The 14,728-nt window shown below is 42.3% G+C and overlaps 1 protein-coding gene across 2 annotated transcripts in view; it reads right to left on the reverse strand.

Moving 5' to 3' along the window:
- rhobtb4 (Rho related BTB domain containing 4) overlaps window positions 1-14,728 on the reverse strand; it is a 102,919-nt gene that overhangs the window by 47,235 nt on the left and 40,956 nt on the right. Inside the window, exon 1 of one of the 2 annotated variants that reach the window (XM_063017981.1) lies at window positions 4,521-4,810. The exons of the other annotated variant lie outside the window; for it this stretch is intronic. Coding sequence (XP_062874051.1) covers window positions 4,521-4,549 — 29 coding nt within the window. The 5' untranslated portion in view covers window positions 4,550-4,810. Of the gene's footprint in view, window positions 1-4,520; window positions 4,811-14,728 lie in introns of those variants that run through there. 2 annotated transcript variants of the gene reach the window in all.

A 14,728-nucleotide genomic window follows, 5' to 3' on the forward strand; every position in this document is an offset into this window, starting at 1 on the left:
GATGACGCCGCACAACATAGCAACCTGCCAAGTAACCGCTTTCTAATGTTTAACCAGGGAGAACGGTCCCAGGAAAAGCAGCCCTGTGGAGCTCAGCTGTCAGATGCTCACAAAACCTGGCAGCACCCTTTGCCCCCAAAGAAAAACTCAGCCAAGACACAGCAAGGCTCATTAGAACTGGCCGGTTTCGGTTTCAACACTAGTGCCAGGGTAGATTTATTCAGAGATTAAGACAGTTGTCATTGTGAACACGGTGTTTATGTTTGAATGAGTTCAAGTTGTCGTCACAGCAGACACTATGGCACAAGTAAAGGGGACTAATAAAACTTAATAATAACCAGTGAATAAAACCAAAAAAAGGCCCATGCGTATTTTGCACATTTTACTGTGTTGTGGATTTCAAAGGGATGTAAATGCCATTTTTACCCACCAGTCAACACTTAATGGCACATAATTACAATGCAAAAAGATGTAAAATCAAAAACTGAAATCTAGTAATTACAAAAAGTATTCTGACTCCTTTATACAGTACTTTGTAGATGCCCCTTTGGCAGCAATAACAGCCACAAGTCTTCCTGGATACATCTCTACAAGCTCTGCAGTCTGGGATTTGGGCAGTTTATCCCACACTTCATGACAGTATAGTGAAGATATCTGAACAGCTATTCTTAGATCTATGAACAAATATTTCATAAGGTTTAAGTCTTGCTTTTGACTGGGCTACTTAATTACATTAAGAAAATGTATCCTCAAGACCACCCAAGAAGGATGGGTCTCTGCTGAGTCTGGTTCCTCTTAAGGTTTCTACCTGTATTTTTTTTTTCTTTTCTTTTTTTCTCCCCCTTTAGCGCATCCAATTGTTCAATTTGCATCGTGCTTGCTCTCTGTCTATGCCGAACCCTGCCCTGACCGAGGAGATCGAAGCTAACCCATATCCCCCTCCGAAACATGAGCAGCAGCCAGATGCATTTTTGCCACCCACACATTGATGAGTTTGGCGCCACCTAGCGTTGCATGCGGAGAGACACACACTAAAAGCACTCTTCCTCATCTCTGTGCAGGCGCCTCTAATCAGACGGCAGATCGAACCAACCAATCGTTGCTCATACAGTCACTCAGCCTCGAACCGGCGAGGCAGAGCTGGATTCGATATGAGGTACTCAGAATCCAGCTCTGGTTGCAGCGTGTCTTTTTACCGCTGTGCCACCTGAGCGGCTCTTCTTCCCGTATTTTTAAGGGAGTTTTTTCTTTGCCACCGTCACCCTTGGCTTGCTCAACGGGGGTTTTTGGTCTGTTGGTCCTGTATTCTGTAAAGTTGCTCAGAGACTATGTCCATTGTAAAAAGCGCTATACAAATAAATTTGACTTGACTTGAGAAAATGTATCTGAAGCCACTCCTCTGTTGCCACCGTAGCGTGAGTTTGCAGATGCTGCTTAGAAAGCTGTCCTCAAGGACGTTCCTGTATTTGGCTGCCTTTATTCATCCCTCAATTCTTACCAGTCTACCTGTCACCATAGTGTAATGACACCTCCACCATATTTTCATATAGGTATTGCACTAGCCAGGGATAGTGCTTGCTGTTCTGCAAAGAGTTCAATCGTCTTCTTATTAGACCAGATAATTTTTGCATTTTGGGAGAGAAAAAATTATTCTATGCATTGACCTACACCTTTAAATTTTTGCTTAGTTTTCACAGTAAATGGTTTCAGAAAAAAGGGCTTGTTGCATAACCTCACTGTGTTTGAGATGCAGATTACAGACATCCTGTTTCAGAATTTCCTGGTAAAAAAAATATTCAATTATACCACACCTCCCAGACCCCTAAGCAGCAAAGCATTCCTACACCATAATTTTTCCACCATAACATTAAATGTTTACTCTAATATTCTTATGGTTACATGCTATGTTAACTTTATGCCAGATAAAAACCAAATATTGAAATATGCTCCTCTGATGGCTTACAGAGTGGAATGCAAAACCTGGAGACGTATGATCTCAATAAAATATGTTTTGCTATAATACGGTATGTTGTTAATTAAGAAACACATCTGCATCAGAGCATTGCAAATATTTGTGGGTAATGCCAAACTTTTTAATCTGTAATATGGTGCAGTATATGCATTGACATTTATTTGTTTGTTTAAATTTAACGCCGTATCAGCACATTGAGGCTATTTATATGCCGGTACATAGGTTGCATCCTTAGTCTATGTCATTTTAAAACAAATTATAAAAGGTGTTTTAGATTTAAATGTGTTAAAAGATTCAGTGTTTTCCCTGGTGATGTCTTAAGCAGGTTTTGTATATTGTTTTTAGTAAAGAATTTCAGTCTTTCTGTGTTTAGTGCTGGGCAGTCCATCAATATGTGCTTGATTGTTAATGTAGCTTTGCATAGATGGCAAGTTGGTGCAACTTCCCCTGTAAGAAGGTGCTTATGTGTCAGCTTGGAGTGTCCCATGCGGCACCTTGTAAGAGTAGTCTGGTTTAGTCGACTGTTTTTGAATAGACATAAAAAGCTTATACATAGTAAACAACACTGTTGTATTTTACACAAGTGTAACTGTACTGTCAAACAGCAACTGTTATACGTGCACATTAAATGCTGTAAACTAATCTGACACTTCTGGTGAAATGCAAAATATTTCATTTCTGTACTGAACAAACAGACAATTTTTCTATCTCCAATTCACCTCATCTGCATGTCTTTGGACTGTGGGAGGAAACCGGAGCTCCCGGAGGAAACCCACGCAAACACGGGAGGAACATGCAAACTCCACATAGAAAGTACCCGGACCGCCCCACCTGGGGATCAAACCCAGGTGGCTACCCACCGAGCCACCATTACAACAAATACAATGCACATTCTAACCTAAAAAGTGAGGGGACGGAACCAAAGACAAGTGTGGTGTTGGCCAGTATGTGGCACTTAGTAAACGTCAGGGAAGTTACATTGAAAAATATTGTGCAAAATTGTGGCCAGTAAAGTACTGTGCAAAGATGAAAGTAATAATATAGTCACCGAGTACTCGAATGTGCTTTTTAAAGTGTGAGTTTTAAAGTGGACTGCCAATAGGGATCGAAAATTGACCTAATTATAGCAGTAAACTTTACAAGGACATGTCATTTTGTTTACATCAGACTGCCTTCTTTTAATTTTGTAAGTTAGAAATCCAGCCCTATGCTGGACTGGCAGGCATCCTGTCTGGGATGTGTTAATGCATTGCACCCAGTGATTTCAGAGTAGCTGCCAGTAGCTGACCCACTATGAATAAAGCAGTTTTAAAATAGGAAAATTAACTTGTTTTTTAACTATTTTAATCGTAACCATACAGTAAACAAGTGTAACTGTACTGTCAAACACTAACTGTTACACGTGCACATTAAATGCTGTAAACTAATCTGACACTTATGATGAAATGCAAAATATTTCATTTCTGTACTGAACAAAAAGCTGTAATATTTGGGTGTGTAAATTTACAAGGACATGTAATTTTGTTTACATCAGACTGCCAGCTGTAGCCTAGTGGTTAAGGTACTGGACCAGTGATCTGGTTCAAGCCCCACCACTGCCAGGTTGCTGCTGTTGGACCCTTGAGCAAGGCCCTAAACCCTCAATTGCTCAGGTTGTATACTGTAACTGTAATGTAAGTCGCTTTAGATAAAAGCGTCTGCTAAATGCTGAAAATGTAAATGTAAATGATGTAAATTAGAAAGTTAGAAACTCAGACCCATGTGTTACTGCATTGCACCCAGTGATTTCAGAGTAGCTGGACCCACCATGACCCTGACCAGAATAAAGCAGTTTTAAAATAGGTTCTTTTTTTAACTATTTTAATCGTAACCATACAGTAAACAAGTGTAGCTGTAAACTAAACTGACATAATGAAATGCAAAATATTTCATTTCTGTACTGAACAAACAGCTGTAATATTTGGGTGTGTAACTTCACAAGGAGGTGAAATATTAATAAATGAAAACATGTAAGCATTAATCCTGCATTGTGATATTAGAGCTAAAAACAAGTAAATCCCAACAGACCTAACAAATTCCATTCTCACAGATTTCCACAGATTACATCAGGTGAATAGAAGTGAGGCATCAATGGGTGGTCATTCAGAATCACCCCATTCATATTTCCAAGCACTAAGTTCTATCCATTCAGAATGCCTTTCATTCAGAAATCCTAAAGAGCTTAAAGCACGGATTAATCTGGAATGAAATGTTGGTTAAGCTTTGCCTGGTGTGTTAAATAACAGTGAGTGGCATGCAGTGCAGAGCCTTCCATAAGGAACGAGCTTCAGCAGAGCAGTGGAGAGCCAAGCCCATGTGGGTTAGCGCGAGAAGACAAAGAAAAACAAAGCCGTGTATAAGCGCAGCACGCGGTACAAGATCAGCACGGGCTCGCGCACGATACAGAACTGACTCCTCGCGCTGAGTGCAAACATTGTTTTCACAAGCGAACAACAAAGCGTCAGACTCGCCACCCATACACAGCCATACAACACGCTGTCCTGCATACCTTCCGACGCTTCCAGAATTGACCCACATGCCAGTCAGTCCGCGTGCTGGAGCTCAAAACGAGACGAAGTGTTGAACAGACTCGAGGCGTCTCGCGACTGTCACAAAGGAAGCGTTTCGGCTCGCGCCCCCGCTAAGCATTCTAGAAGTTTTCCGAGCACCGAGTATCAGACCGAAGCTGCACAAACTGCACCGCTGTCCTCTGGACTCTACACATCTGTACAGGACTGTGTGGTCACTGTGGTGTCTCGCTCGCTTTACTGTTATTGTTCCTACAGCTGATTCCGCTCGCACACGCCCCTCTTATCTTGCGTCACGCGGACAGAACTTAACCCGCACCAATGACGTAAGACAACAGCGAGCCAATCAGAGCAGATGACCCGCCCACTTTCAGCTATGTTAACCCGCGCCGCTCCAGACTTCATACACGCGCCGATTATAAAACACAGGATTGACCTGATCCAGGTAGATTCGGTTCATTTTATGGACTCGGGTTAATCTGAGTCACTCAGTAATGTGATCCGGTTCACTTGAGTCACTTGGGTACCCGTCCAACAAATAAAATAAATTACAACTGTAAGGATCCACAGACATAATATTAGGTTACAGATGTTTATTTTAAATTTTACCTTTACACAACTTAAACACAGATAACAACAAATGAATCATGGGGGATAGGGACAAGGAGGGGGAGAGGGGGGTGGACTCACCTACCAATCAGACGGGTATATTAATGGGTCAAGGGTTCAAGGGGGATGATCAACAACAAATTGCCATGGTAACTTGACCCAGTCAGGCAGCCACAGTGGCACCAAAACAAACAGTTAATAAATTACCATGGGGGCTATGATACTCCTTAGGTAATACAGTTATAAAGTAGCCTGTAAGCATTTGCATTTTAATAATAATATAACTACATTATGTTTTGCTTACAAGAAAATAATAATAACAGCATGTGCATAAAATCAGCCACATAACAAACACCAGTGTGTTGAACCGCTTGTTTATTGGAATATTTAACTTATTACTTAGATTCACGGACTGGAGTGAAGCCGGTTCAGCCAAATCATCTGAGTCTGCGGTGTTTTTATTGAGTCTGCTCACTCGCCTTGTGTACTTAACAGCAGCCAGTCAAAGGACTCATAGGATCCGGGTTAATTGAGACCTCGGACTCGTGATTCCTGATTCAGTACGAAGGTTCGATTCATTAACCCGGGTGATTCAGGAACCGCCCAGCTCTAGCAATAAGCGACTTTAGGTGTTACAGTTCTGAAGCCAGGGGTAAACAAGCAAATAGACCACATTACGTACGTGGGCATAACGTACTGATACATAATGTATATTATTCTTAATATAAGTATTTAATACTTCTTACTTGTTGTTTACATGTGGAGTTCAAGAGAGGATTCATTGTCGTTTCAGCTATATACAAGTACATATTGAAACGAAACAACATTCCTCCAGGATCAGGGTGCAACACAGAACACAAGTGCAAACAAACAATAAACAGTGTTTAATAAATAAAATAACCAATTAATACAGGGTACATTATAACCTGAAAAGCAAGGGGATGGAACCAAGACAGTACGGGACCAAAGACAAGTGTGGTGTTGGCCAGTATGTGGTACAGTGGTAGCTTGAAACTTGAGTTTCAAGGTATTTTTTCCCATAAGGATGTATGGGACACCTGTTAATGTGTTCCATGGTCACATGGCACTGCATATATTTTAGGCTAATGTAAAATTATGGGGTTGTTTTTGACTCTTATACACTGAAAATAACTCCGATGTAATATAAAAACACTGACATACAATTGAATCTGCACTTTATCTTTACTTCTTTATTGTTTCCTTATGCTTCCTAATCGTGGAGATGCTTGATCTTGGAATATCGTATTCCGTTCAGTAAATGCGCATTCATACGAGAAGCAAAACAAAATGGCTTTTGCTCTGCTATGCCGTCATTTTCTATGGAGTGTGGCGGTGCACAGAGCTTAACGTGACTTATTGTACTAAAACAACAAGAGAGGAATTTAATTAGTGATAAAAACTTATGAGCAGTAATAATTGAGAGGTTTAGTGTTACGTCATTCTTTTAATACCATAAGTCAAACGTTAAGCTTTTTTTTTTTTTTTTTAACAAGAAGCGTTTTAGAATCTCTTGAAAAAGCTGATTCTTACAATTTCTCAGAACCCTGATCTATAACACAAGTTTAAAAGTGAAACAGTAAGGAAAATCCAGCTAAACACTGATACGTGAAGCTTTCGGAGTGGATTTGACCGTTATTTCACACAAATGCAGATTTGTCTTATATTCACACTTTGATGATGTTTTACTGCACTGTTCAAGCGTAGCGCTGAACAAAGCGGTTGTTCATTGTTGATCTGAAATTAAATAAATCTTTTTTTTTTTTAAGAAAAAGCTGAACATGTTGAGTTTAAGGGTATCATTTTCTTGACTAAGGGTGTTAAGTTTCAACGATTTTAAGTTAAGGGGACGTTGAGTTACAAGGTACTACTGTACTAAGTAAACGCAGGGTAGTTACATTGAAGAATATTGTGTAGAAATGCTAAACTGTGGCCAATGCAGTACTGTGCAAAGATGCAATTAATATTAGTCACTGAGTACTTGAATATGAAGTTAGAGTTTTAAAGTGGACTGCCAGTAGGGATTGGAAATTGACCTGATTAAAGCAGTGATCTTTGGACTGGAACTTTACAAGGACAAGTGGTTTTGTTTATATCGAACCGCCTTCTCTTAATTTTTTTTGTTAAGTAAATTAAAGGTTGTTTTTACAGTTTCTCATGTGTTTATAAGAAGACAGGCCCCATGCTGGATTGGCATCTTGTTTGAGGGCCTACTGCATTGCACCAAGTGATTGCAGAGGAGCCAGACCCACCATGACCCGGACTAGAATAAAGCAGTTTTAAAATATGAAAATTAACTGAAAAAAGTTCTTTTTTAAGTCTTTCCAAAATTTCCAAATCTCTCTTAAACTTACCCATACAGTAACCATGTGATGCTGTTTGTAATAAAGACAAAGGGTCCTACTGTAAATACACACACTAGTAAAAATATAACCATATAAGCCAGCTTTGAGTGTGGAGTGTACAGGGGTTGGACAAAATAACTGAAACACCTGTCATTTTAGTGTGGGAGGTTTCATGGCTAAATTGGACCAGTCTGGTGGCCAATCTTCATTAATTGCACATTGCACCAGTAATAGCAGAGTGTGAAGGTTCAATTAGCAGGGTAAGAGCACAGTTTTGCTCAAAATATTGCAATGCACACAACATTATGGGTGACATACCAGAGTTCAAAAGAGGACAAATTGTTGGTGCACGTCTTGCTGGCGCATCTGTGACCAAGACAGCAAGTCTTTGTGATGTATCAAGAGCCACGGTATCCAGGGTAATGTCAGCATACCACCAAGAAGGACAAACCACATCCAACAGGATTAACTGTGGACGCAAGAGGAAGCTGTCTGAAAGGGATGTTCGGGTGCTAACCCGGATTGTATCCAAAAAACATAAAACCACGGCTGCCCAAATCACGGCAGAATTAAATGTGCACCTCAACTCTCCTGTTTCCACCAGAACTGTCCGTCGGGAGCTCCACAGGGTCAATATACACGGCCGGGCTGCTATAGCCAAACCTTTGGTCACTCGTGCCAATGCCAAACGTCGGTTTCAATGGTGCAAGGAGCGCAAATCTTGGGCTGTGGACAATGTGAAACATGTATTGTTCTCTGATGAGTCCACCTTTACTGTTTTCCCCACATCCGGGAGAGTTACGGTGTGGAGAAGCCCCAAAGAAGCGTACCACCCAGACTGTTGCATGCCCAGAGTGAAGCATGGGGGTGGATCAGTGATGGTTTGGGCTGCCATATCATGGCATTCCCTTGGCCCAATACTTGTGCTAGATGGGCGCGTCACTGCCAAGGACTACCGAACCATTCTGGAGGACCATGTGCATCCAATGGTTCAAACATTGTATCCTGAAGGCGGTGCCGTGTATCAGGATGACAATGCACCAATACACACAGCAAGACTGGTGAAAGATTGGTTTGATGAACATGAAAGTGAAGTTGAACATCTCCCATGGCCTGCACAGTCACCAGATCTAAATATTATTGAGCCACTTTGGGGTGTTTTGGAGAAGCGAGTCAGGAAACGTTTTCCTCCACCAGCATCACGTAGTGACCTGGCCACTATCCTGCAAGAAGAATGGCTTAAAATCCCTCTGACCACTGTGCAGGACTTGTATATGTCATTTCCAAGACGAATTGACGCTGTATTGGCCGCAAAAGGAGGCCCTACACCATACTAATAAATTATTGTGGTCTAAAACCAGGTGTTTCAGTTATTTTGTCCAACCCCTGTATATACATCATGTAATTATTAGCCAGTCATGGGGCAGGTGCACAATGCATAAAATCATGCCACTTCAAATCTTGAGTTTCAGATAGCGTCCATATCAAACATCATATCAGGAACTTGTGATTTAAGTGACTGTGGTGTGCATGCTGGTTTCAAACAAGTTGAAGGCTGGAAGGCATAGATACTTCTGGCCTTACTGGGCAAAAAAAGCATTAAAATATACAACAAATCAAACCTTGATGCAGATGGACTTTAACAGCTTAAATCAAACTAAAGTGGGAATCTATGGATACAGTGGGCACAGGCTCACTAAAACTGGGCAGTTTGGCGAAATATTGCTGGATCTGATGTATCTCAATTTATGCTAGAACATGCAAATGGCATTTTCAGATATGATATGTTCTAATCTGACATCTGTACAACATACACTGATCAGCCATAACATGTTTCTGCACTCACTGTCCATTTTATCAGCTGCACTTACCATATACAAGCACTTTGTAGTTCCACAATTACTGACTTTAGTCTATTTGTTTCTCTGCATGCTTTTTAACCTGCTTTCACCCTGTTCTTTCATGGTCAGGACCCCCACAGAGTAGATATTATTTAGGTGGTGGATTATCCTCAGCACTGGAGTGACAATGACATGGTGGTGGTGTGTTAGTGTGTGTTGTGCTGGTATGAGTGGATCAGACACAGCAGCGCTGCTGGAGTTTTTTAAATACCGTGTCCACTCACTGTCCACTCTATTAGACACTCCTACCTAGTTGGTTCACCTTGTAGATGTAAAGTCAGAGACGATCGCTCATCTATTGCTGATGTTCGAGTAGGTCATCTTGTAGACCTTCATCAGTGGTCACAGGACGCTGCCCACGGGGCGCTGTTGGCTGGATATACAGTGTATCACAAAAGTGAGTACACCACTCACATTTCTGCAAATATTTTATTATATCTTTTCATGGGACAACACTATAGACATGAAACTTGGATATAACTTAGAGTAGTCAGTGTACAGCTTGTATAGCAGTGTAGATTTACTGTCTTCTGAAAATAACTCAACACACAGCCATTAATGTCTAAATGGCTGGCAACATAAGTGAGTACACCCCACAGTGAACATGTCCAAATTGTGCCCAAAGTGTCAATATTTTGTGTGACCACCATTATTATCCAGCACTGCCTTAACCCTCCTGGGCATGGAATTCACCAGAGCTGCACAGGTTGCTACTGGAATCCTCTTCCACTCCTCCATGATGACATCACGGAGCTGTTGGATGTTAGACACCTTGAACTCCTCCACCTTCCACTTGAGGATGCGCCACAGGTGCTCAATTGGGTTTAGTCCATCACCTTTACCTTCAGCTTCCTCAGCAAGGCAGTTGTCATCTTGGAGGTTGTGTTTGGGGTCGTTATCCTGTTGGAAAACTGCCATGAGGCCCAGTTTTCGAAGGGAGGGGATCATGCTCTGTTTCAGAATGTCACAGTACATGTTGGAATTCATGTTTCCCTCAATGAACTGCAGCTCCCCAGTGCCAGCAACACTCATGCAGCCCAAGACCATGATGCTACCACCACCATGCTTGACTGTAGGCAAGATACAGTTGTCTTGGTACTTCTCACCAGGGCGCCGCCACACATGCTGGACACCATCTGAGCCAAACAAGTTTATCTTGGTCTCGTCAGACCACAGGGCATTCCAGTAATCCATGTTCTTGGACTGCTTGTCTTCAGCAAACTGTTTGCGGGCTTTCTTGTGCGTCAGCTTCCTTCTGGGATGACGACCATGCAGACCGAGTTGATGCAGTGTGCGGCGTATGGTCTGAGCACTGACAGGCTGACCTCCCACGTCTTCAACCTCTGCAGCAATGCTGGCAGCACTCATGTGTCTATTTTTTAAAGCCAACCTCTGGATATGACGCCGAACGCGTGGACTCAACTTCTTTGGTCGACCCTGGCGAAGCCTGTTCCGAGTGGAACCTGTCCTGGAAAACCGCTGTATGACCTTGGCCACCATGCTGTAGCTCAGTTTCAGGGTGTTAGCAATCTTCTTATAGCCCAGGCCATCTTTGTGGAGAGCAACAATTCTATTTCTCACATCCTCAGAGAGTTCTTTGCCATGAGGTGCCATGTTGAATATCCAGTGGCCAGTATGAGAGAATTGTACCCAAAACACCAAATTTAACAGCCCTGCTCCCCATTTACACCTGGGACCTTGACACATGACACCAGGGAGGGACAACGACACATTTGGGCACAATTTGGACATGTTCACTGTGGGGTGTACTCACTTATGTTGCCAGCCATTTAGACATTAATGGCTGTGTGTTGAGTTATTTTCAGAAGACAGTAAATCTACACTGCTATACAAGTTGTACACTGACTACTCTAAGTTATATCCAAGTTTCATGTCTATAGTGTTGTCCCATGAAAAGATATAATGAAATATTTGCAGAAATGTGAGGGGTGTACTCACTTTTGTGATACACTGTATTTTTGCTTGGTGGACTATTCTTAGTCCAGCAGGGACAGTGAGGTGTTGAAAAACTCCAGCAGCGCTGTTGTGTCTGATCCACTCCATGTCAGTGTCACTGCAGTGCTGAGAATGATCCACCACCGAAATAATACCTGCTCTGTAGTGGACCTGGAAGAGTCCTGACCATTGAAGAACAGCATGAAAGGGGGCTAACAAAGCATGCATAGAAACAGATGGACTACTGTCAGTAATTGTAGAACTACAAAGTGCTCCTATATGGTAAGTGGAGCTGATAAAATGGACAGTGAGTGTAGAAACAAGGAGGTGGTTTTAATGTTATGGATGATCGGTGTATACAGGTAGTCAGACCTGTTAGTGAAACTTCACACATCTCTCCAATACATTTCAAATAAATCTACACAAAATTCCAAGTAACTCCAAATAAGACATGAACACTGGCTTCTACTGACCATTATTCACAAACACTTAAACAAAAGCACAAAGGCGGCCATTTGTACTTAATCCCCTTCAAGAAAACCACACACACACATAAAGCCCTTTTAGCAAATGTTCATACTCAAAAGACCCACTGTCTTTTAAATCTAAGTCTGTGATCAGGCATGAGGTCATGGTCCGGAGAATGCCAGCGATGTCAGTCACAAGCTTGGCAAAGCCTGCGTCCCCCGTTTCTCATACTTCAGTCAATGCAAGCCTTTCCCTATCCACCTAAAGCCCAGTTGGACACTAGTAGACACAGCACTGCCCAGCGCTCCAGCGGATCCTGAGAAAGCGATGACCTTGTGGCCTTTTGGCAAACCCAAAAAGCAGTCAGAGTTAAGAAAAGTGGACCAGGCGTCAAAACAGAGCGGGAACCGAGCATGTCTATAAAAATAGGCACGGAGATGTAGGGCTGTCTATAAAAAGGACTTCAGTGATATAGTGTTTGCTTCAGAGTATGTCAGAGTACTTAAACTAGGCCAGAGAGGCAGGCAGCAAAACAAATGAGTCAGCAAGCTTCCTCTGAATGGTAGCGAGCCTGGGAACCGTTACGAAGGTGCAGGGGTTTGTTATTGTAAATTTAAGAACAGGTTGCAGACGCATCTAAAAGATTGAAAAACTGATTGAAAGTAAAAACTAGATATACACTATAGGCCAAAAGTATTTGGACACCTGACCATGAGCTTGTTGGAACATCCCATTTCATCACATATATGTGATCTATTCAGATATAACAGCCACTCTTCTGAGAAGGCTTCTCATAAGACTTAGTGCCCAGTCAAAAGACAACAGCATTTGTATGGCTGGGCACTTACATTGGTCAAGAAAGCCTCAACTGAGCCGCTCAGGTGGCGCAGCGGTAAAGTACGATAGCGCACCAGAGTTAGGGTTTCGAATACGTCGTATCGAATCTCAGCTCTGCCTTTCTGACTGGGCTGGGCGGCTGCATGAACTGTTGTTCTGGGTTAGAGGGTAAGAAAGTCGGATCATAGGTCCTCATAACCGGTGCGATTGCGGCCCCTGCTGGCTGACTGATGGCGCCTGCACAGGGCTGAGGAATAATGCTGATGGGGGTGTGGCCCTCCGTACACAGTGCCCGTGAAGTGTACGAACTCGACTCGTGCAGGTGAAAAATGCAGTCTGTACTGACTGGAGGGGGCGTATGTCAGTTGAGAGGCGTCCTCAGTCAGCGGTGAAGGGTCGAATCAGTATAGAGGACGCAATCAGGGTAATTGGACACGACTAGATTAGAGGGGGAAAAATTGAGGGGGGAAAATTGCCTCAATTGACATTTCAGTTCATTCCAAAGCTGTTAAGGTCAGGGATCTGTGCAGGCCACTGGAGTTTCTTTAAGCCGAGCTTTACTTCAAATCTTTATAGAGCTGGCCAAAAGTATTTGGACACCTGACCATGAGCTTGTTGGAACATCCCATTTCCTCACATATATGTGATCTTCTGAGAAGGCTTCTCATGTGCCTTTGAAGTATGTCTGTGGGAATTTGTGGCCACTCAAAAGATGACAGCATTTGAAAGGCTGGGCACTTATATTGGTCAAGAAAGCCTCGATTGACATTCCAGATTCATTCCAAAGCTATTCAGTAGGATTGAGATCAGGGATCTGTGCAGACCACTGGAGTTTCTTTAAACCGAGCCTTTCTTCATGTCTTTATAAACTTTGCTTTGTGCACAGGGAACATGAAAGGCCTTCCCTAAACTGTTGCTACAAAGTTGGAAGCATATAATTTCTTTTATATGATTGATTTACTACACCTGTTAGCAACTGCTGTAGCTGAAACACATGAATTCGAAATTTGAAGGGGTGTCCCAATAGTTTTTCATATACTGTAGTGTACCAACCTAATACTGAGTGTCAGTACTTGTGGGCAAAGCTGACTAAAAACACTGGATTGGCAGCAGGTCAAATTCTATTTATTTATTAGGATTTTAACGTCATGTTTTGACACTTTGGTTACATTCTTGGCAGATTTAACATTCAAAGTCTGTAATGTCAAACAGTCATGGACAGTTTTGTGTCTCCAATTCACTTCACTTGCACGTCTTTGGACTGTGGGAGGAAACCGGAGCTCCCAGAGGAAACCCATGCAGACACGGGAAGAACATGCAAACTCTACACAGAGAGGACCCAGACCGCTCCACCTGGGAATCAAACCCAGGACCCTTCTTGCTGTGAGGCGACAGCGCTACCCACTGAGCCACCGTGCCGCCCCAGTTTGGATTCTACAGTCAATTCAAAAACAAGCAAAGATCATCCATGTGAACACAAGAGACTGCCTCACTAATGTGACTGTAAAGCAACACAGTATAAAATAAGTCCCAAAATAAGTCCCAATGAATGTGTTCCTTAAAGATACAGATGTGCCAATACCATATCACCACTGATCAATTCTGGCATGGATAAATGAAACGAGAAGTGGCTCAGGACAAAATAAAATAATTCTACTTATTACCAGGTAAAGGTTTTTAAAATAGTCCAGCAAATCGTTTAGTTTTCCCACAGCAAAAGGTGGAATTTTATAAATCACATGCAATTCCACTGCTTTACTGAAAGATGGAGCCAGATATTAACCAGCGCTATGTTGGTCTAGTGACATCTGCTGGCAAAGAAGGTAATTGTATGTCATCTATTTACATTTACATTTTCAGCATTTAGCAGACGCCTTTATCCAAAGCGACTTACAGTACAGTTACAGTATACATTTTGAGCAATTGAGGGTTAAGGACCTTGCTCAAGTGCCCAACAGCAGCAACCTGGCAGTGGTGGGGCTTGAACCAGCAACCCTCTGATCACTGGGGTCCAGTACCTTAACCACTAGACTACAGCTGGCCCTAATTTATTTA

The sequence above is a fragment of the Trichomycterus rosablanca genome, chromosome 21 (genome assembly GCF_030014385.1).
Source record: "Trichomycterus rosablanca isolate fTriRos1 chromosome 21, fTriRos1.hap1, whole genome shotgun sequence".
In the NCBI taxonomy this organism is placed as follows: domain Eukaryota; kingdom Metazoa; phylum Chordata; class Actinopteri; order Siluriformes; family Trichomycteridae; genus Trichomycterus; species Trichomycterus rosablanca.